Source organism: Podarcis bocagei (assembly GCF_964188305.1).
Source record: "Podarcis bocagei genome assembly, chromosome: 2".
NCBI lineage: Eukaryota > Metazoa > Chordata > Lepidosauria > Squamata > Lacertidae > Podarcis > Podarcis bocagei.
This window is the reverse complement of record NC_138126.1, coordinates 80,825,452-80,846,240: the sequence shown is the minus strand read 5'-3', so window position 1 is coordinate 80,846,240 and position 20,789 is coordinate 80,825,452. Positions and strand designations below refer to the sequence as shown.

General features: G+C 41.6%; 1 protein-coding gene across 1 annotated transcript in view; it reads left to right on the top strand.

The window, feature by feature from the left end:
• The window catches only part of ERGIC1 (endoplasmic reticulum-golgi intermediate compartment 1), a 72,480-nt gene that overhangs the window by 27,004 nt on the left and 24,687 nt on the right, over positions 1-20,789 (top strand). The window contains exons 3-4 of the mRNA XM_081178795.1: positions 5,583-5,655; positions 19,835-19,929. Coding sequence (XP_081034921.1) covers positions 5,583-5,655; positions 19,835-19,929 — 168 coding nt within the window. The remainder of the gene's footprint in view (positions 1-5,582; positions 5,656-19,834; positions 19,930-20,789) is intronic.

Here is a 20,789-nt window from a genome sequence, read left to right as displayed (position 1 = left end):
ATTGAGTGGGGAGAATAGTATGGCTTTCAACAGATTCTGTCCTTTGGTGCTAGCTTAGCTTTTATTTGAGAGACTGTGTCATTTATATCATGTCATGCTTTGCTGTGCCTGAGGGCTTGCTGCATCCCTATCAGAGATCTGAACTTTCTGGTCTTTGGCAGTTAGAAGGAGCCTGATGAACCAGTTTGGGCTGCTTTGAACACAGCTTTTTCCGCTTTTAACCAGCCTAAAACAAACCCCTTTATTCAGTTCAGTATACAGTTGAAGTCTTAGGGAGAATGTCACCCTATGCCTTTTTGTTCCTGCTTTGTGTGTCTTTACTGTGGGTTGGCCACTATAAAACTGGCTTTTTTCTTCCTCTTAAATCACTCTATTTTGAGGGCCCCTTAATTTGTATCTCCTACTCTCATTGTGTCCTCCTTTCTCTTTCTACCTACTACTACAAGTTCTAAAGTTATGGACATGGCCTTTTTTTGTGTAAAGGCATGGACCTCACAAATTTAATAAACTTGTTGTTGTTGACATGGCCTTTCTCCAGCTGTAATAACTATTGTACATTGATCACACATCAGTAGGCTCCTTTTAAAGGCCCTTGATAGTAAATTCTTTCCCTTGCAATAATTTGAGGAGCAATGAGAGATTTCCCCCTCAGACACTCAATTCCTGAGGCTACGCATTTGCCTTCTGTGTAATTACAGATTCTGGGGAAGGCGACTCTAAATGTATTTGCTATGTGACTTGAAAGAATTATTGACAACATCCTTTCTTGTTTCTTTGGAGTTTTGTGGTGTGTTTTGGCATAACAAAAAGTAAGAGACGAGGGTAATGATCAAAAAGGTTACATTACAGGAATGGGGAAAGGGGCAAAATCTGATAGAGGGGCGTTGTTTGGCCATTGCATGAAAACTTGCCCTAGAGCTCTAGGCAGTGAACAGAGGATTGACAGGTCAGAGAAAGCAGAAAGTAAGAGCTGCCAGAACTCTGGATTCTGTTCATGGAAGCAAGCATCCTCCCAGGCAGTCTTCTTCAACCTGGGGTCCTCCAGATTTGGGCTACAACTTCCATGAGCCCCGCACAGCATGGACATTGGCTTGAGATGGTGGCTGCTTCCCCCACCACCTCCGCCCCAGCTGGATGTGCATTCACATGTACGTCTACAGATCAAGCCTCAGAAAGAAATCAAGTGAAAGTAATGCAATAAACTAAAAGCAGATGAACAATGTCAGGAGTAATGTAAAAAGACTGTTGCTTTTAGATTATTTTTGTCTGTTTTTGCCCTTTTGTTTTGAAGCATTTTATTTGCTTTCATCTTTTGCTGATTTTTTATTTATTTAAAAAGTAATTATATATTATGACTGAATTAGTCTTTATTTATACTTTTGTACACTGCCCTGGAATCTTTTAATGAAATACTTTAAATTATTATTTTAAAACACTATTAGAGCGCATCAACCATAAACTACGGACGTAATCCAGATTCAATGACTTTACCTCCAAAGAGCAGGCAAAAGGCATGATAGAATGCAGAAAATGAAAGGGAATGGTCAATGCAGGGCATTTACCCCTTTTTCTTGTCTGAGACCAGCTGTGTTGATCAGCCTTACAGGGAGTTGTGTATGACTGTAAACTCTGGGATGAATTGGAGTTGAGGGAAAGGAACCTTCCTGGGCAGGATCCCCCCCCCCCCCGCCTCCATCCCCAGCTACTTTTCCTATCCCTCACAGACATGCCCTTTTGGTATATCTAAGAAGGGGAGATTTGGATCATGCCCCAAATCCTTGATATGTATGGTTAAGAAACAGCAACAAAACAGGTGCCAAGCAACACAATTTCATGGCCTGTCGTACTTTGTGGCCTTTTTCTTTCCCCCAGGATTTTTGTTCTTAAATATTTTTAGTGCTCTTTGGATCTGTTGTGTAAAGATCATTCTCTGTTGCTAGTTTTATTGTATGTTGGATTATTTTTCCTTATTGCAGAACCTTTGTTATTGGGCAGTTTGTAAACACTGAAGATTTAAAAAGAAAAAAGAAAAGAAATTTGACTTCCAATCCATATTTATTTGAAACTGCCAGAAGTAACTCTGGTTTTTAGGCTTGTATAGTCATGGAAGTCATCCCAAAATAGGAATTGCCAGCCTTTTTGAGTCTCTGGTCACATTTGGAGAAACCTTCCTGGGGGCTGCATGTACCACAACAAGCACATACCTCAACCTCTTCTATTGACTACAACAGAATACTTACTTCAAACCTAATTTCAGTGGGGGAAGGAATGAGAGAGGAGACACCGCAGGCATCCAGGAAGGCCTATTGAATTCATAGGGAGTTGGTTTATTCAGCATGGCTACTAACTGTGACAGATTGGAGCTTCCATTTTTCTATCTCTGAATGCTAGGTGCTGGGAATAAACAACAGAAGAAGCCTCTACCTTCATGTCCTTATAAATTTTCCAGAGCCATCGGGTTGGTTGCTGACGCAAAGCAGATTACATGGCTAGATGGCTCTTTGATGACCATGTTCTTCTAACCTGAAACCAACCCTGGAGGAAAGACTGGATGGGGGAGTGGATTGATTTAGACGGTGTTTCCCCCTCTAAGCCACCTTCCTCCACTGACACATGACTCACCCAGGGGTTGTGCTGGTATGCTTTCTCTTTCTCTGACTGCAGGCCAAGCAGAATGAACATGAACTGAGGGACAACACAAAGGGTGGAGGGGAGAACAGTTAGCCAAAGTGCTTACTTTTTCTGCAACCATCTCTCCCTCTCTGTCCTCCTTCAGTCTTCCAAGCAGAGGTGACCAGCATGAGCCCTGCTGTGAGAAAGTCAAATGGCAGCAGGACAGGGTTGGACATAGTGCTTAGAGACACTGCTTTAAGCATTCAGCTCCCTTCGTGGGTCTTGAGAGCCCAAGATCAGAATTTGCTTTAGACGCAGATCTTTAATTCCTGAACTGCGCACAGGTGACAAACGGACAGGAGGTGACTTTAATCACCTGTATCTTTAGAGGTGCTTTAATCCCCTTCTCTTGGTTGGTATCATTGTGTATGTGGTTTCAATACATATTTAAATATTTGCCATATATACATCTAATAAAGATGTTTTTAAATATTTTTAACTTAAGTGTAAATTACAAAATCACATATATGTCATCTGCACAATTTTAAAAGTCTACAAATAGGACCTAATTATAAGACATTACCCATTTACTGTGGTTTCTATAACATCATTTATAAATAATCCAAATTCAGTTAAAACTGTCAATAACTTAAGATAAATATAGAAATTGAAATATGTATCATAGTAAACATCTATATATTGCAGGAGAAAGTTTCTTTATTGTCCCGTAGCTCTGTAAGAGAGATTTCTTCTTGGCAGGCATCATTAGAAGTAAACCTGGCATAGTTCATTTGGACAAATGGCTGTGTCCATTATTTTTTCCAGATTTGTCCTGTCATTGCTAAGCTAACAGCACTGTGATGATACACAGAGCAAAGTTTAGAGAAAGAGGCCCTGCCTATGGGGATTGGCTGAATGGTGGAATGCCCTGTCATCGTGACTGAAGAACAAACAAATAGGGTCACCCTCTCCTTAAGCCCTCCTCCCAATACTATTAGTCTATCGTTTTGTGGCATTTCTTGCCTGCTTTTTCCGTGGTGATTCAGCATGGAGTCAGAATGTAGAGAATGTTTGCTTTAATTCATCAGTAAATACCAACCCTGCCCCTTTTAGTTACACCCTTAACACTTGCGGCTTCCCTCCCTCAGGGCAGGTTATTGCTTTTTAGAGACTGCTTTTGAAGAATGTGAAGTACTTTCTGGCAGGGATATCCAATAATATTTCAAAACCTGTCCGAAAACCAGAGAATTGTGGTCTCTCAGCAAACAATAATTAAACAGTTTACACTTAACAGTTACAATAAAGAATTACCAAATTATAATCAATAAAAATATTGGCAAGTCACAATCCATAAAATACTCCAAAACCATGTAAAAGGATCAAATTGAGAAACATGGGATTGCAAGCCATCCTGAAATTGTTTTGATGAAGGCGTGATGTACAGATTCTCAACTAAAAAAATATGAAGAGATAAATTAGCCTAATGGAACAGCAGTTGCTGGCAGAGACAATGGGTGAAATAAAGCTTCTTGGTTGAGGAGGGCTGCTTGACCCATCTTTTCCCCAGCCAGGGACAAGGCAACTAGTTATTTTCATTGTCCTTTTCTTCCCTGGGCATTCCTTCACTGCTAGAGCAGCCACAACCTTCCTCTCTTTGGGTGCCTGGCAGCTCAACAGCCAGCCAGTATACTATTGTTAATCAGGGAGGGTGCCTGGCAGACTGACTATGTGGACAGTAGGCGTGTCTTGAGTTGTGAGGGAGAAAGTGGAAAGGACTCCTTTCCTCTTTAAAATCACATTGCCCCTTCCCTGTGTGGGGCTGCAGGCGGGGGGGGGGGGGGGAGATAAACTGTTTCTCTCTCATTTAGTGCCATTTTCAGTGTTTCTCTGCTGCTCTTCTAAAGACTCCAGCAGGTAGTAACAGCAGGTGGTTCTAGACAGCAGCAGCAACAAAAAGCATTAAAAACATTTTTTTAAAAAAAATATATATGATACCATAAACTAGGGTAGCAGAGCTCCAACAACGACGAAAAGTTTTTGTTTAGTTCTTATCGATAGGAAGACCTAATGAGAACAATAATGCATGTAGACTTGCCTTCCCTGAAGAGAACATGTAGGCAAAATCTGTGGTTTATCCTATGTTAATGCAGAAACACCACCAGTAAGAATTCGGTAAGTTGCCCCTTTTTTCTGAGTTGAAGCGTTAGAGAGAGAGATGAAGGCAAAAGAAATAATAATGAAGCCAGCGGATGATATCCAGTGTTAGCCATCCTCACAGCAGACCTGTTGAAATCAGTGGCCTGAGTATGACTTAATTGGATATCACACAGTGAGTATAGTGGATGATCTGTAAGGCAGGATATCCTGTTCAGCCATAATTCTCACCATGACGTTTTGGTCTAAATTGCTATCTTTCAGCCTAGCCTAACTCACAGGGTTGTTGTGATAATTTAAAATGGGGAAGAAAGGAACCCATGTATACCACCTCATGTTTTGGGGGAAAGGTGTGATATAAATTAGATAGACAGATAGATAGGTAGGTAGGTAGGTCATTTTGGAGTTCAGGTGTGCATACACGTATGTGTAGAAATACTGTCAAATACTGTCTGGGGTGTTTAAATTAAATTAGCCTTCCAGAGTGGCTGGGTCAACCCAGTCAGATGGGCAGGGTACAACTAATACAGTGGTACCTCGGGTTACATACGCTTCAGGTTACAGACTCCGCTAACCCAGAAATAGTACCTCGGGTAAAGAACTTTGCTTCAGGATGAGAACAGAAATCATGCTCCGGCGGGTGCTGCTTCAGGTTAAGAATAGTTTCAGGTTGAGAACGGACCTCCGGAACGAATTAAGTGCTTAACCCGTGGTACCACTGTATAATATAGTATAGTATAGTATAGTATAGTATAGTATAGTATAGTACAATACAATACAATTAACTAACTTGTCTCCATATGTGTCTTTTCTAGTTTCTGTCTGCTGCTGTTTCTTCATATTGTTTCTCTTCCTGTCTGAGCTTACTGGATTCATAGCCACTGAAATGTAAGTACAAACTATGGCTGTTGGCAATTTCCCTCATGTTAAAAAGTGATCGGTTAAATAATAATTCAGCTTGCAGATATGTTATATCTAAAACTGTGTTAAGGTAGGGCTGCCATACATCCAAGAATCGGGCTGCAAAAATGATGTCCAGGTAGATTTTTGCTGACGGGGGACAAGCAGTCCTGACCTGACATGGTAAGCCTGAGGTTATCCAGGGAATGGAGAAGCTCCGATGGTGGTATCAGTTGCTGGAAACCACAGAGGAGGAGAGTGCTCTTGTTCTTGAATCCCAGTTGCTGGTTTCCCACAGGCATCTGTTCAGTAGTAGATAGGTAGCCGTGTTGGTCTGCCATAGTCAAAATAAAAAAAAATCCTTCCAGTAGCATCAGGCTCTTCCTTCCAGTCGTCAACAGGCTCTCTCAGCTATCTGCCAATCTCCCATTCCCACCACCCTTCTGAGTAATACCCCTCCCCACCTTCTCACTATATAGAAGGATCTGGCAACTTCTGTTTCAGTGTATCTGAAGAAGTGTGCATGCACACGAAAGCTCATACCAAGAACTAACTTAGTTGGTCTTTAAGGTGCTACTGGAAGGAATTTTTTTTATTTAGGCATCTGTTCAGTCACTGTGAGAGCAGGATGCTGGACTAGACGGGCCATTGACCTTATCTAGCAGGCTTTTCTAATGTACAGTGGTACCTTGGTTTACGAACTTAATCCGTTCCAGAAGTCCGTTCTTAAACCAAAGCATTCTTAAACCAAGACCTGCTTTCCTATAGCAACGGGGGACTCAATTTACAAATGGAACACACTCAACAGGAAGCGGAACATGTTCTACTTCCAAGGCAAAGTTCACAAACCAAAACACCTACTTCCGGTTTTGCATCGTTCTTAATCAAAGTTGTTCATAAGCTAAGCTGTTCTTAAACCAAGGTACCACTGTGCTCCCTAATTTTGTCTCATGCCATGCCCCCATGGCAGCCATTTTGTGACTGCTGCCCACAGTACTTTCTCAAAATTCAACGGGTGCCTACTGGTTCAAAACGGTTGCTAACTCCTGGATTAGGCAAACCCATTGTCTGATAAAGATGTGTGTTGCTGACACAAACTTGTTGTCTATCTGGAGGGGTGTGTGATATTTTCTGAAATTCAGAAGGAGGGAGGAAAACATCAGACTTGAAGTTGAATCAGAAGTGCTGGAGTTTGGTATTCTGAAGCAGGGTTTGACAGTTAATTCAATGTAGATTATTTTACTTAACAGATGACCTTAGTCTTGTTGGATATATTTTGAGGGTCAACATATCTGGGGACAGGCTTATTGAAACTGAATTATCAATCAATCATGTTGAAAACCCGAGAGAAACACTGGAGTACAAAATAATATATTCTGGTTGACAAGGATAGATAGGCTGAAAGCAGAAGAACACTTTTGTCCTATTAGGTCCTTCTTCAATATTTCTGGGGGCTGGGAATTGGGCATATAGTTTTGATGTTGATCATGGGTTATAGAATACTGCCAAATGTGGCTGTTCTGCAGTAACATACATATTGTAATAAATTATTTGAAATATGTATTTTTTTTAACCCAAACAAAAACTAAACCCCAAATCATGTTAGTTCTTTAGATTTTAATTTGTTGACTTCCACCTTCAAGTTCTCTTCCTACAAAACCAAAATTAGGTTCCACAGTGACATTTAACATAAATGAATCCATCATGGGTAACATGTTACTCACTGGCATCCAGTCCTTATCATGATGAGTTCACTTTGTTTCCCGTGACACATAATTCTTTGGCTATTAGGCATTGATGAATTTTCCTAGAAAAGAGCACTTGAAGGGATAAACTGTGATGTCAAGCCTCTGAGAGATCCTACTCATTTGGGGCTTGATTATGGCTGAAATAAATACAGGAAGAAGGTGCTGTACTGTATGTTTTTCTGATTTCCAAATAAATACTGCATTTTATTTTTATTTTGTATTTGTATAATAGTGTGTTTCAGAGGTGATACTCCTTTTTGGTTTTTAAGTAAAGGTAAAGGGACCCCTGACCATTAGGTCCAGTCGTGGCCGACTCTGGGGTTGCAGCGCTCATCTCGCTTTATTGGCCGAGGGAGCCGGCATACAGCTTCTGGGTCACGTGGCCAGCATGACTAAGCCGCTTCTGGCGAACCAGAGCAGCGCACGGAAACGCCGTTTACTTTCCTGCCGGAGCGGTACCTATTTATCTACTTGCACTTTGACATGCTTTCTTTTTTTTTTTATAAAATTTTTATTAGGGTTTTCCAAACACAACACACAACACACACAAAACAAATATAGTTTTAAAATCTTACTTTCTTAACCACTTTCCCGGACTTCCCCCACCTCCCCTTCTTGCATCCCTATTCCAGTAATTAACTCAACAAGTTCTTATCCCCAAATTATCCCTTATTAACATTTTACTTAAATTATCTTAATTTATCAAATTTAAACTTCTAAACCTCATTTTAATACATAACATTTACACCTTTTTCTAAGGTCGTCCCAAGTTCCCTTTCACGAGTTTCCCAATTTTTATAATTGTTACCCAACAATTTGTCCAATAAAAACATATAATTATACCCCTTTGGATTCCCAAACTCTCCCCCCCTTCCCCGGTTTTGCTCCCCAAAAATTGTCTTTCAGTCTATCAGTTCTTAGCCTGGGTCTATCACGTCCGAGGCCCTTAAGTCTCTTTCAGTCCCTTTCAGCCGGTTTTGTTGACAATCCTTCATGTTGAACATCAAGTCTCGGAGCAGCTTTGACCCACTAGGGTCTGTATTTTTTCCAACCAGGCCTCCATATTCAGAGAAAAGGTCCAGATCTTGTTTCTTGATCTTTTCAGATACCAATGTCCCAAATGTCCCAAATGCTTCAATCTTCACCTTTATCGAATTTGTAATCCAAAAGTCTTTCGGACTCCCCATAGGAGAGAGTCCCCAATCTTCATTCTCCATTTCATACCAAGTTTTCATCATCCGAACCTTGCTTTCCTTAACTTCCATCCTGACAGGCCCCTGGTTGTCCTTCTCCACTTGCTGCATTTCAGCTCCTCCATTCGACTCCTCAAAAACAACACAAATTTCTTCTTCTCCAGCTGCAGATTCTTCTTGAATCAAATCCTCACCGATTTCAGCAGAGTTGTTTACTTTAGAATTCAAGGTTGTAAGATTTGTAGTCATAACATCACTCAACTCTTGCAATATTCCCAGGAAATGAAACACTCTATCCAACTCTGCCTGTACTTTTCCATCTGCAGCCATTGTAGTATCTCAGAACCCCCTCTAGAGGGATTCTGGTTACAGTATCCAACAATCAGGTTATTTTGTTCTTATTTCTTATTTCCAAAAGCTTAAAGTCCAATGTAACAAAAATAACCGGTAGATATAGCACAAAGCCAAATTTCCTGACTTTGACAGCTCATTTGACAGCTGTCAAACTCTATTTAAATCCTCCACAGGCTCACTCTCGGGTCGCTCCCGGATCCGGGGGGGTTAAACTTCAACTCACACAGTCAATTCTGGTCCTCCAGCACAAAACTTATATAGCCAAATCGTGGAATTAAAGATTTTTATCCCAACGAGAGAGAAACAGTCTCACAACCTTAGTTATCCGATTCTTGCTTTAAAAATGCCTGCAAGGGCGGGGGAGGCGGACTTCCTTTTAGCACCTCCCCCGGTCGTACCAAATTCAATTAAAAGAGATTTTTAAGTCCAATTTCCGTATTACTCACGGGTTGTTACTTTTAGAGCCCAAATGTTCAAAGAAGTCAGCGCTCTCCGGCCATGGCTCGCGGCTTCACTCCGTAGAAGAAGCGATCCACTGACAGCACCACGCCACTCTCCGTCACCGGCTCTGAAGCCTTTAAAAAGGCTTCTTCGCTGGTTGGGGAGGGTGCAAATGGTGCCTGCCAGGTTACCAGGTCCACAGGCTTCCGCGCCTGTGGTTTCTGAGGGTCCCCGTGTTGCCGCCGCGGCAGGACCCGTCTTCTACAAAGCCGATTCCCTCCGGAGCTCGGAGGGAATCCGCCATTTGCCGATCGCGCTAACCCGGAAGTCCGCACTTTGACGTGCTTTCGAACTGCTAGGTTGGCAGGAGCAGGGACCGAGCAACTGGAGCTCACCCCGTCACGGGGATTCGAACCACCGACTTTCTGATTGGCACGTCCTAGGCTCTGTGGTTTAACCCACAGCGCCACCTGCGTCCCACCCTATTCTTAGTCCCAGTTTAATGAAGTTCCAGCATATAATGTAACAAACTGCATTGGATATGTTTTGAAGGCAGTTGAAAGTAAGTGTGAGGCTGAGCTTGGCATCTGGTAATTCGGCTCCGAGACAAAAAGGCAGCATCTAGGAATTTGGCAAATCTATTGTAGTTGTCGCTGGGCACATTTTACTGCATGTCCCTCTAGGAAACCTTGGCATTTTATTGGTACATATGATCTTTTTGCAACTGGAATGAAAATTGGAAAGACTAATGAGTATATTGTAGTTTGGAATATCAGCCTTGGGAGCAACACATACCAATCCCCCAACTCATTCCGTGTCTCACATCTGTAGGAAGAAAGGAGTAAGCACAATGACCGATATCACGAGAGTATTGTGAGGCTTGGCTAATATAAGGCACTTGTAGAAAACAGTAAGGATAGATTGTTACTTGGCCTAGTATTATTACCCTGCAGGCTTTCTGCTCTGCCTTTCGCAACTGTGTAATCTTCCCCAGGCAAATTTTTCTTTCATATCGCTAATCAAAAAGTTAGGCTTGTTCATAGTTCAAATTATTATGCAGTTGTGCACTGAGGAAACTCAACCTGCTTTCCCGGTACTGGCTATTATATTGCGACTCCTTTGGTGTGTTTGTTATTGTGCAATCAAAGAAGACATTCCCCCAAAGCAACACTGTTGTGAAGTGTGGTAATGTGGGAATAGCTACGCTATTGCGAGATCCAGAGGTTTAAGCCAGAGGCATGTATAGGCCACTGATGGTTGAATGCTAGTCATTTGTAAACTCCACACATGGAATTCTGTTTTCCTGGCCCCAAGCAATGGATTTCCTTGGAAATTATATTGGCTGAATCTCAATTTTACCTGGTGTGATGCCTGCCGTTCCCCAATAATTTAATGTTATCTGGTGCTCAGATATTCTTGTGAATGTGGATTGGCCCACAAGGGTTAAAACACAATGTACAAATGCAGCAGGCTTTGTGCAGAAAGGTCAAAAGTATTGTGGAGATGTACAAGGCTTCTTAGTGTAAGTAGAACAAGCATGAAAAGTGTTTCAGCCCCAGGTAAATGTGCAGCAGGGATGCCAAAAGTCTCGAAGAAGGATGCTAGGATACCACTTCTCAAAACAAAGCTTCTTTGTTAACAGCACTGAGAGCCTTTGAGCTGAAAAATGGGATAAGAAATGTTCTAAATATAACTAAATAAAACCTGGCAGATTTTGGTATGGCCCACAGAATTTTTGGAGTAGGATTGAGATCTGCTAGAACCCATGCTATTTGACCTGGAGTCTGCTTTTGCTCACTTCACTGGTACTGATCTTAACAACCACATATTCTCTGCATCCACTGTAGGAAGCATGGGGCATAACTCTACCAACAATACTGAGATAGTATGCTTTTGAGCCTGAGCCCCTGCAGAATTATTATGTTTGCCCCATTTTCTTATTGCAGTAAAAATTAAAGTTTACTTATGGCATGATTTCCCTTCTCTCCATTGTGCATGTCCTTGAATGGGTTTCAACTCCATTAGTAACTTTTAAGATAACATTATTTCTATAAGCACCTAGTAGTTTGTATCTGAAAGGATATGGTAGAGAGATGCACTAGGGCTCCAGTTGTTTAACCCCTGGCTCTGCTGCAATACTATTCTGGTTGACTAGCATTTATCTAGCTTTCAGAATGGGGATTAAGTGTCCAGTATGTGAACTCCTTTAAAAGAGTAGAGCTGTTAAAAGTAGGCTATTTGCTGGTAGGTATTGGTTGAGCTCCCCTTTCTGTGTCCTACTCACCCAAAGCCTACAAATTTATATGGGACAGGAGAAAGTAAGTGATGGTGACCATCACTTGACCTCTACCTCTTCAGTGAACCCCCTGACCTTTGGTGCCTCCACCTTCTTCTACCCAGATAAATTTTGGTGCTTGCGGGTGAAGGAAGCTGAGTAGCAACAGCAGGCACTTCACATATCCATTTGATGTGTGATTGCGTGGAGTGTGTTTAAAGGATCAGTCCTCTCTGGAGTGAACATACATTGGGGGACATTAATGCATCCTTACCAGAAGTGGTATCCACTGATGAATCTCTGAAATGGTAACCCTGTATGCCTTACTAAGGGGAGGTAGAAATTGACATCTATTTCAATAGGGCTTTGTTAAAAGAATTTATTCTTTTGTTGTTACACTTAAATCTAACTTTTCTTCCAGGAAACGCAGAGTGGTGTGCATAGGGTTCCCAAGTAATCTCTTATCCAGACATTGACCAAACCTAAATCCTGGTTCTCTGAGGGTAGAAAGTAGGATGACCGAATCAGTCAGAGTTCAGTATGCCTTGCTTTTGTGTGTCTGTTCTGTCCCATTTCCATATTAATTTGTTTTTCCTTTTCTAAATCTGCACACAATCCTACTATCAAACTACCTGCAATTTTACAAAGTGCTCTAAGGGCTGTTTTTTTAAAAACAAAAACTATTCATTTGTTTTATTTAAAAATAACAACAACAGCAACAGATAATAACTCCATATAGTTAGAAATGCAACTGCTGGGGTCTCAGGGATCCCATGAGGGTCAGCTATCCTTTTTTTTCCTTACAAGTTTCGACTAGTGAACCCACTTCGGAATACCGCCTCCCCTCCATCCCTAGTAGAAAGAAAACTCTCCTATTAAATATTCCTGTTTTTTCTAATTGCCCCGGAGCTGAGATTAAATACCCAAATTTTGAAAGGATCAAAGTGAAAGATTTTGATTGAAGGTTTCTAAAAACGTATTTGTGAGCATGTTCCAAAGGAAACTTTTTCCTTCAGAGCTATTATTTTCCATTGACATGTAAAAAAAACCCTCACAAGGATGATGATGAGCGCTCTGACTCCAAGGACGGATAAAGGAAATGAGGTCAATGTTCCACATTTGGATTTTTGCGAAGTTGACAGTCACAAACAGGTACCCTGTCCCACTAAGTGAGTGACTCACGTGGTTAGGGAAATACAGCTGCAAGTGTTAAATGCCTTTGGCATTTCCTGGGCAGGATTGGTGGCAGGTTGAGAGCCATCAGTAGGCACTCCTTGTAATTTTTAACGGCCTACCCTGCGTCATCTTGCTGATGCACCATAAATCAAATAACCTATTTCATAGTTAACCCAGTTCTGTAGCCTAACTGCTGGCTGTTGTTATTGTAATAGTATAACTGGTGAGAAAATAGCCACGTACTTTTTGACCTAATTAATACTCTGCAGAAGTGACTTAAAGAGTCTTTCCATACATTCGTCAATTAAGGAGGAATGAAGTAATTAGCCGAGTGTATGCCGCAACTAATTGATAGCTACACAGTGGGGTTGTAGCAAAATTTGCAGAGTTGTTGTGAGAATGGCATAAGATGAGATAGCGCCACAGCTCTTTTTGGTATTAGGAGCACCTTGTTGCTGCTAGTTACATAATTGTGAGTGACCTAGCAGCCACTGTATTTTTAAAAAGAGAAAGCCAATGGTCCATTGCAAAGTAGTTTAGTTGGTGCAGATTGTGTGCAAATCTGCGGCTGCAAGTAAAGAACTTGAGAATTGTCATAGCAAAGAGGATAAAGAGCACAACAGGTCCTTGCATATCTGTTTAAAAATCTAGTGTTTATTCCATGCACATCTTTTAAATAATTAGTTCCTTTGGTGTGCTTGTCATTAGGTTACAGTTGAGGATGCATGGCGATAGTAGGTTCCTCTGCAGCAACTTCGTTTTTGTGTGAGATGCAATAAATGAACATCTAGGTCTGCAAACTTACACAGTTAAGATTTTTGAGGTTGGCCGGGTTGGCCCTTGCCAAGGAGCCAGGCCCAGGGGGTTACAAAAATTGCACCTCTCCACTCTGGCTAGGAATGGCTTGGAGCCTGCCTGGCCAACCCCACACTCCCTGGGCCTCTCCTCTTCTGCTCTGGGCAGCTGTGTGAGGTGCACAGACTCCTCTGGCAAGGGCACAAGGGATGGGGTGGGCGGGCACCAATACAGCTCCTTGCAAAGGGTGCAGTGAGCCTTGGTATGCCTCTGCTGTGCATATTTTTAAAAATGCAGCAATTTGTGCAAAGGGGTGGGGTGGGGTGGGGAGAATGTGTGCAGAAAATATAGGATAAGATTAGGAAGCAACTGTTGCACGTGATCATGAAGTAGCTAGGTTTGGCTTTTGCAGAAAGAAGTTATCAGGCAAGATAACTGTACCGATGCATTGCTACAAAATCACTGTTATGTGTTACAAATAAAAGTGTTGGGGAAGAGATTGCAGGTATGGTGCAGTGTTCATGAAGGAGGCCAGTGCCAGACTTCTTCCTAGACTATCTCCTCCAATGAGCTTGTGCTTTTGAACAATAAACACAGGGCATGAAGCAGAATGATTTTAGATCATAGGATGTGGGCTGCCTTTTCTTCTTGCATGAATCTCTGTTTTGGTTCCTGTGAATGCAGCCTGGTATGTTGTGGTAGTAGTTTGCAAAGTTTCTATGATGGCTCTCTTGGAGGATGTCTCTCTTGGAGGATTCTAGGGCACATTGCTCCCTGGTGTCACCTGTGTAAATGGAGAGTATGCCCTAGAACATACACTACTGTCTCATGCTGCTGCGCATTGCAGGGGGTGGGAATCAGTAATAGTAGGCAAGCTAACTTTTAGAGTGGCTTATCCAGCAGCACTGATTTCTGGGGTGAAGACGCTTCTGCAACACTAAAGAATTCCTTCAACACAGTTTGAAAATTGCTGGTTTAAAGTGTCAATTGTTCTAGTTGAGGGAGTGTGATTTAATGGCTTGAAAGAAATGATGGCATTAGTCTCCTGTATTGCTTTCCTAATGGTATGACTGGCTGACCTTGGGCAAATAACTTGGCTTTTGCTTCTTCTTATGCCAAACTTTTAAAGTAAGAATAACCGTATTGGTCTGGCTGCTTCATCAGCTTAATTAATGCTCACTTAACACTTTTGAGATACTATAATGAAAGGTGTTGCAAGATTGTGAAGTGGTTGGGTTATGCCATTCATCCTCTTCTGTGTGTGTTTGTGTGGGTTAACAGGAAGTGGAAGTCTGTGTGCTATGGTGCCAATTATGATGACTGACTCAGATGAATGTTGACATCTGACCTCCATTTTCTTTTGTCTGAGAACTATACTTCCTTTCTTAGTTGTCCAGTCTGTTTTTTACATTCTTGATTTGAGCAATGAGCAATGACTTTTTAAAATGAGGAAGTAGCAAATATGTTTGAGACAGCATGCATTTTTAAGTAGCAAAGCAACACTGCTGTTAAAAAAAGAACTTGCCTCTTGTTCCAAACCTAGGCCTGGAAACTAAGGCCTCTGTGTCAGGCATACCCCTCTCTTAGTGAATGAGGAATGGAGATGCAGGAAACTACAACTGCAAGAATTATGAAGGGTGGGAAGGAACAATAGAAAATGTATTTGAGACACTTGGGTAGCCTGAGATTAAGTGGTGTTGGATGGCAATTTTTTCTCAGATTTAATGGTGGGTTTGGAAGGTGGGGGTCAGTGAAGAAGCTTTAGAGAACATTCTTACTAAAGGTGTTATTCTTAACATCAATAAGGGAAAGGATTAGGAGGAATTTGATAGGTAGTCATTAGAAAATAGAAGAACTAGACTGTGCTGCAAATCTGTTTGAAAACATTAAAACAAGGCGTTAGTCTGACTTTCTTTTTCCCCCTCTGCTTTTGAAAGATGATGAGATTTAGATGTGTTGAAATCCTTTAATGTGACTGAAGAAGAAAAATATGTGCAAATTCTCTTGAGTTGACTGCTATCCCAAAATATCTCTCACAGAGGCCTCACTTCAGGAACCAGCCTCTCCTTCTTGGGGCAAACTCCTCTCTCACCTAAACCCCTCTCTGCAGCTGCTGCTTATGTAATTTGTAGGTCTGGCCAGACTGTCCCTGAAAGCTCCTTGTACAGTGCAAGTTCGCTGAGCATCAAGCCCCAGCCTTGTTTGAGTTGGCCCCAACAAATGTTAAGTTTTTAACGCTTCTGCCACATGGGGGAAATGCTTTTTTCCATTTATCTGAAGTACTGGCTGCAAGTCCTGGAGAAAAGTGATGCTTGCCTCCCCCTGGTGCCTACAACTTTTTTCTTCCTTTGCAGTTCCTGTGGTGGTTCAGCATAGACAAGCTGACAGAAAGTGACCCCTCCAAAACAGTGTTGCACATTTCAGCTTTCTTGGTTGCTTTGAAAGGGTAACATCAAAGGTGTTTTTTTAAAAAAAATTCTGAATTTCTGTACAGTGCTGGAGAATTCCAAATCTCTTCTCATACAATCTGGGCACCCAAAGAGAGCTTCTGGGGCACTAACTAGGGTACATGGGATTTAGGGCAAATAGGGACCCAGCACTGAGATTTAAGAGGAATTTGAGGTCCCAAGGGACACCCTTCCAGGTGAAAAGAAGATCTTGTAGGAGAGGGAGGATACGTGTTACCAGCTGAGGAACTGTCAAAAAATTTAAAAAAGGAAAGAGTTAATAATCTCTGCAGCAAAGCACTAAACTGCACTAGAGCTGTATTGTTACCTCACTTGAAGTTTTCTAGATGTTTGTGGGAAAGAAAGAAAGAAAGACCAAATCACAAAACAGGTTCCTGAAGAACACTACAGATTGACACAAGCTTCCCACTTAAGGTTGACTTGGCTACCTGTATTCACTAGTAATATAAATGTCAAACCTGCAATGCTGGACTGCCTTGGAGTGAGTTTTGAGAGGCTGTTTTTTGTTTTGTTTTTTAATAAACAGAATGTAACTGACAGGATGGGTGTGGCTTTGATTTCATAGATCTAGGAAGAGATGAGAAGGAAGCAGCAAGGCTTTGTTATGAAACAGGCTGTCTGGCAAACGGGCATCCCACAGGAAGCACTACTTGAGTGCAGATAGGTACATTGCTAATGAGGATTAATGCTTGTCCTGGTTGACATCACTCCTGGGATCTGGAAGGACAGTGTTACTTAATCCGGAGGACTACATAATCAGCCGATGAGAAATTATTTTGAAGGCTTAATTCTTTGTATCAGAACATAGAGCTGTAGTGAGGGAACAGCAAACTAGGTCATCCGTGAGCAGACATATTCCCCACCCCCACCCCGTGTCATGCTTATTAATCACTCAAAAAATAAGTTGAGCAATGCTTACCAATAGCTCTTTGGGCTAAATTTAAGAGGGATTGGTTATATGTTTGCTTCTGTGAAGGTGAGGCAGCCAACTGAAGTTACGTAGCACTTCTGAACTTGTTCACCTGACACTAATGATCTTCCTCACAAAACTTGTAGTGTGACCTGTTACTCAATCAGAAATTCTGACCCTCTCTCTAAAGTAAGAGGAATGTGCCCTCCATGAACAGGGAAAACACTTTAGCCGAACACCCCCAGCTTCTGTCAACTATTCCACTGCAAACTTTCTTCCATTATTCATTAAGAATTGTGGTCCATTTTCTGCACTTCGTTCAACTTCCAGAAGTTGCTATTAGCGGCTTAGCGGCTATTAACGCCTTAGTGGCTTTGAGAAAAAGGAAACAAACTCGCAAGAACTCGCAAGACGTTTCGTCTTGCGAAGCAAGCCCATAGGGAAATTCGTCATGCGGAACGACTCAAAAAACGGAAAACTCTTTCGTCTTGCGCGTTTTTCGTCTTGCGAGGCATTTGTCTTCCGAGGTACCACTGTACCTGCTCTAGTCAGAGTAAGTGCTGGAAAAGAATGTGACCATTCTCTGTTTTGTTTTGTTTTTACAAAGCTTTTGTTTCCCCTTATTTCATTTCCCTTAGCTGCTACCTTTCACATGGGTGTGTGGAGAAATAGAATTAATTTTAAGACATGATACATTTCATTGGTGTTGGTTACACATAAGAAGGCATGGGTATTTATTTCCTCAACTTACAAAGGGTTCTCTGTGACAAGATTTGGAAACCTCTGTTCAAAGCAGAAGCTGTCGTCAGGAATGAATGTGAAAGATGCAGCGAGGAAAAGGTCAAAGTCAGATAAATTGAAAAAGACATAATTGCCATGAGTGAATGAAGGGAGTGGTAGCAACAGGCAGAAGTGAAATGGAGAAAGACCTGCTGGAAAGAAGGTGTGACCCAGGATGACTGTGATGGGAATAGGTGCATCACTCAGATCTTCACTCCTATGCTAATTGGTTATCATTTCTCGTTTTCTGGGTACTTCATGCTATACCAATCGAATCCTTTATATATTGTAATTGTAGCTCTCTATGTTAATGCATCATGTATTTGTTATTGTTAGTTTGTTAGGTGTTTATAGGTTTAATTCATTCATGTTACTGTTATAGTTCCTATGCATATTTTCATTTTAAAATTAAATATAGATATTTACCAGTAGGAGTTATGGCCTGTCATACTTAAAGTCTATTTTTTGTCTTAAGAGGAAATATTTGCACAGAATTAAGCATTGGAATTCCATGAATGTACATCAAGCCTCTTCATTTCTGAGAATATGGAGGTCTTGTTGGGCTGAGCAGGATTGTGTCTCCTGATTGCATCCCCTCTACGAGTTGGATCTGTTCCAGCTTATTTATTTATTAATTATTTTTACATCTATATCCTACCTTTGCTCCAGAGACCTTAAGGCAGGCATCCCCAAACTGCAGCCCTCCAGATGTTTTGGCCTACAGCTCCCATGATCCCTAGCTAACAGGACCAGTGGTCAGGGATGATGGGAATTGTAGTCCAAAACATCTGTAGGGCCAAAGGTTCGGGATGCCTGCCTTAAGGCGATGCAAGCACTTCTTCTCTTCTGCACTTTTATCCTCACAACAACCCTGTGGGGTAGGTTAGACTGAGAGAGAGTGACTGGCTCAAGTTCACCGAGAGAGCTTCATGACAGAATGGGGATTTGAACCCTGTTCTCCCAGGTCCTTGCTCAGCGCTCTAACCACTATACCACACTGGCTCTTCTGATTCTTGGGTGGGTGGGTCTATGGATGCAGTCCCTCTTCCTTCCTGTTTAGATATGTCAAGTGTGTATGGCTACTTTGGGGGGGACAAAGTGTACACTCTGCACCTTTTTAGTTTGAGGACCATATATAAGATTGTCCCTTTTCCGTTTATATGCTGGCAGGCCAGAAATGTTCCACAAGGATCTCTTAGCTCAATTAATAATTCCAAAATTGAAATGGAAGAGGTCATTCAAGGCTGGACTTGCAATTAGGTAATGTGAAAACAGTAATTTCAGGTACAGTTTTTCACAGAGAGCCAAGGGAAGAGTGTCACTCTGACCTTCTAGTTCAGTGGCTAAAATGTCATCATCTTGGGCCTCACTTCTGTTACTGTATGTTCTGACTTTTGATTGAGGCAATATGACACCTGACATTATTATTTCATTTATAAAGCATTTAATTTTACTTGGGCTGGTAAGGAGGGCTTTGTGGTAACATTTTTTATGTTTAACACCATTGTATATTCAAACCCATACCCCTCTCCCTGACTTAAATGAGAGCAAGATACCTTTAAATTACTTTTGGATCTGCAGTTCTTCATTGTACAGTAGTACCTCGAGTTAAGAACTTAATTCATTCTGGAGGTCTGTTCTTAACCTGAAACTGTTCTTAACCTGAAGCACCACTTTAGCTAATGGGGCCTCCGCTGCCACCGGAGCACGATTTCTGTTCTCATCCTGAAGCAAAGTTCTTAACCCGAGGTACTATTTCTGGGTTAGCGGAGTCTGTAACCTGAAGCGTGTGTAACCTGAAGCATATATAACCTGAGGTACCACTGTATATCTCTTTTTGGAGGATTTGTTTGTTTGTTGTTGTTTTTTTAAAGAATGATATGGCTTTGAAGCTTGTATGACCAATGTTACAGCAAAGCCCTCTTTGTTCTCTTTCTGTGGAGATTTCCTCTTCCTGTCTCTCGCAAATAATGGTTTTTGTACTATTCTGTCTAAAATGAAACCACCTATCTTCCTCTCCCCTGCAGTGTTAACGAGCTCTACGTGGATGATCCAGACAAAACGAGTGGTGGTAAAATAGAAGTAAATTTGAACATCAGTTTGCCGAATCTGCACTGTGAATGTGAGTACATCTTTTTTTTGCGGCTGTGTTTGCCAGTAGTGGTTGAGTAACCACTATGTTGGCTTCATAATTCAAAATACGTTCAGATTGCTATGAATCACTTCCATTCTTTTTCTAGGAAAAAAGAAGAAAATGTCCTCTTTAGAGTGCATTCTTGCTTTTATGAATGGCTGCTTTCCGCTATTACTAAACACTTATTTGGGCAATGGCGTATAAGGCACTGTATTAAAGTGACATAGTCCCTAAGGTAAAAGAAAAGCATTTTGGGAACATTCTTCCCCAGGGGGACTCACCTAGGACCTGTCTTCCGGCACCAGGCAGAAATCCTTCATTAAACTTTCTTTCCCCAGCCCTTACAAAACATTAGCTGAACTGTTTTAACCTGTCCCTATTATGCTTCTGTTGCTGCTGTTTTGTTTTTGCTGTTTGTTATTATTGATTAAATTTGTACACCACCCTTCATCCAAACATCACAGGGAGGTTCACAACAAAAAACCATAAAATGAGAACGCAAAATACATTAACACAAATAAGAACAAAAGTAAAAACAAACCAATAACAAACACACACACACCCCAAAATGTAAAAGGACATAGGATGTTAATCAGCCAAGGGCCTGGTGGAGGAGAAGCACTTTAGCCTGGCAGCTAAAGATATGTAATGAAGGCACCAGGTGAGGCGTCCTGGGGAGAACACTCCACAAATGAGGAGCCACCACAGAAAAGGCCTGTACCTTGCTATGAGAGGCAGCAGGAGAGAAGGATTGATACCTATATCCTAGGAACAAATCACTAAATACTTAATAATGCAATTCACCTAGAGTACTTATTGAGTTCAGACGAGGAGATCTGCAAATCATC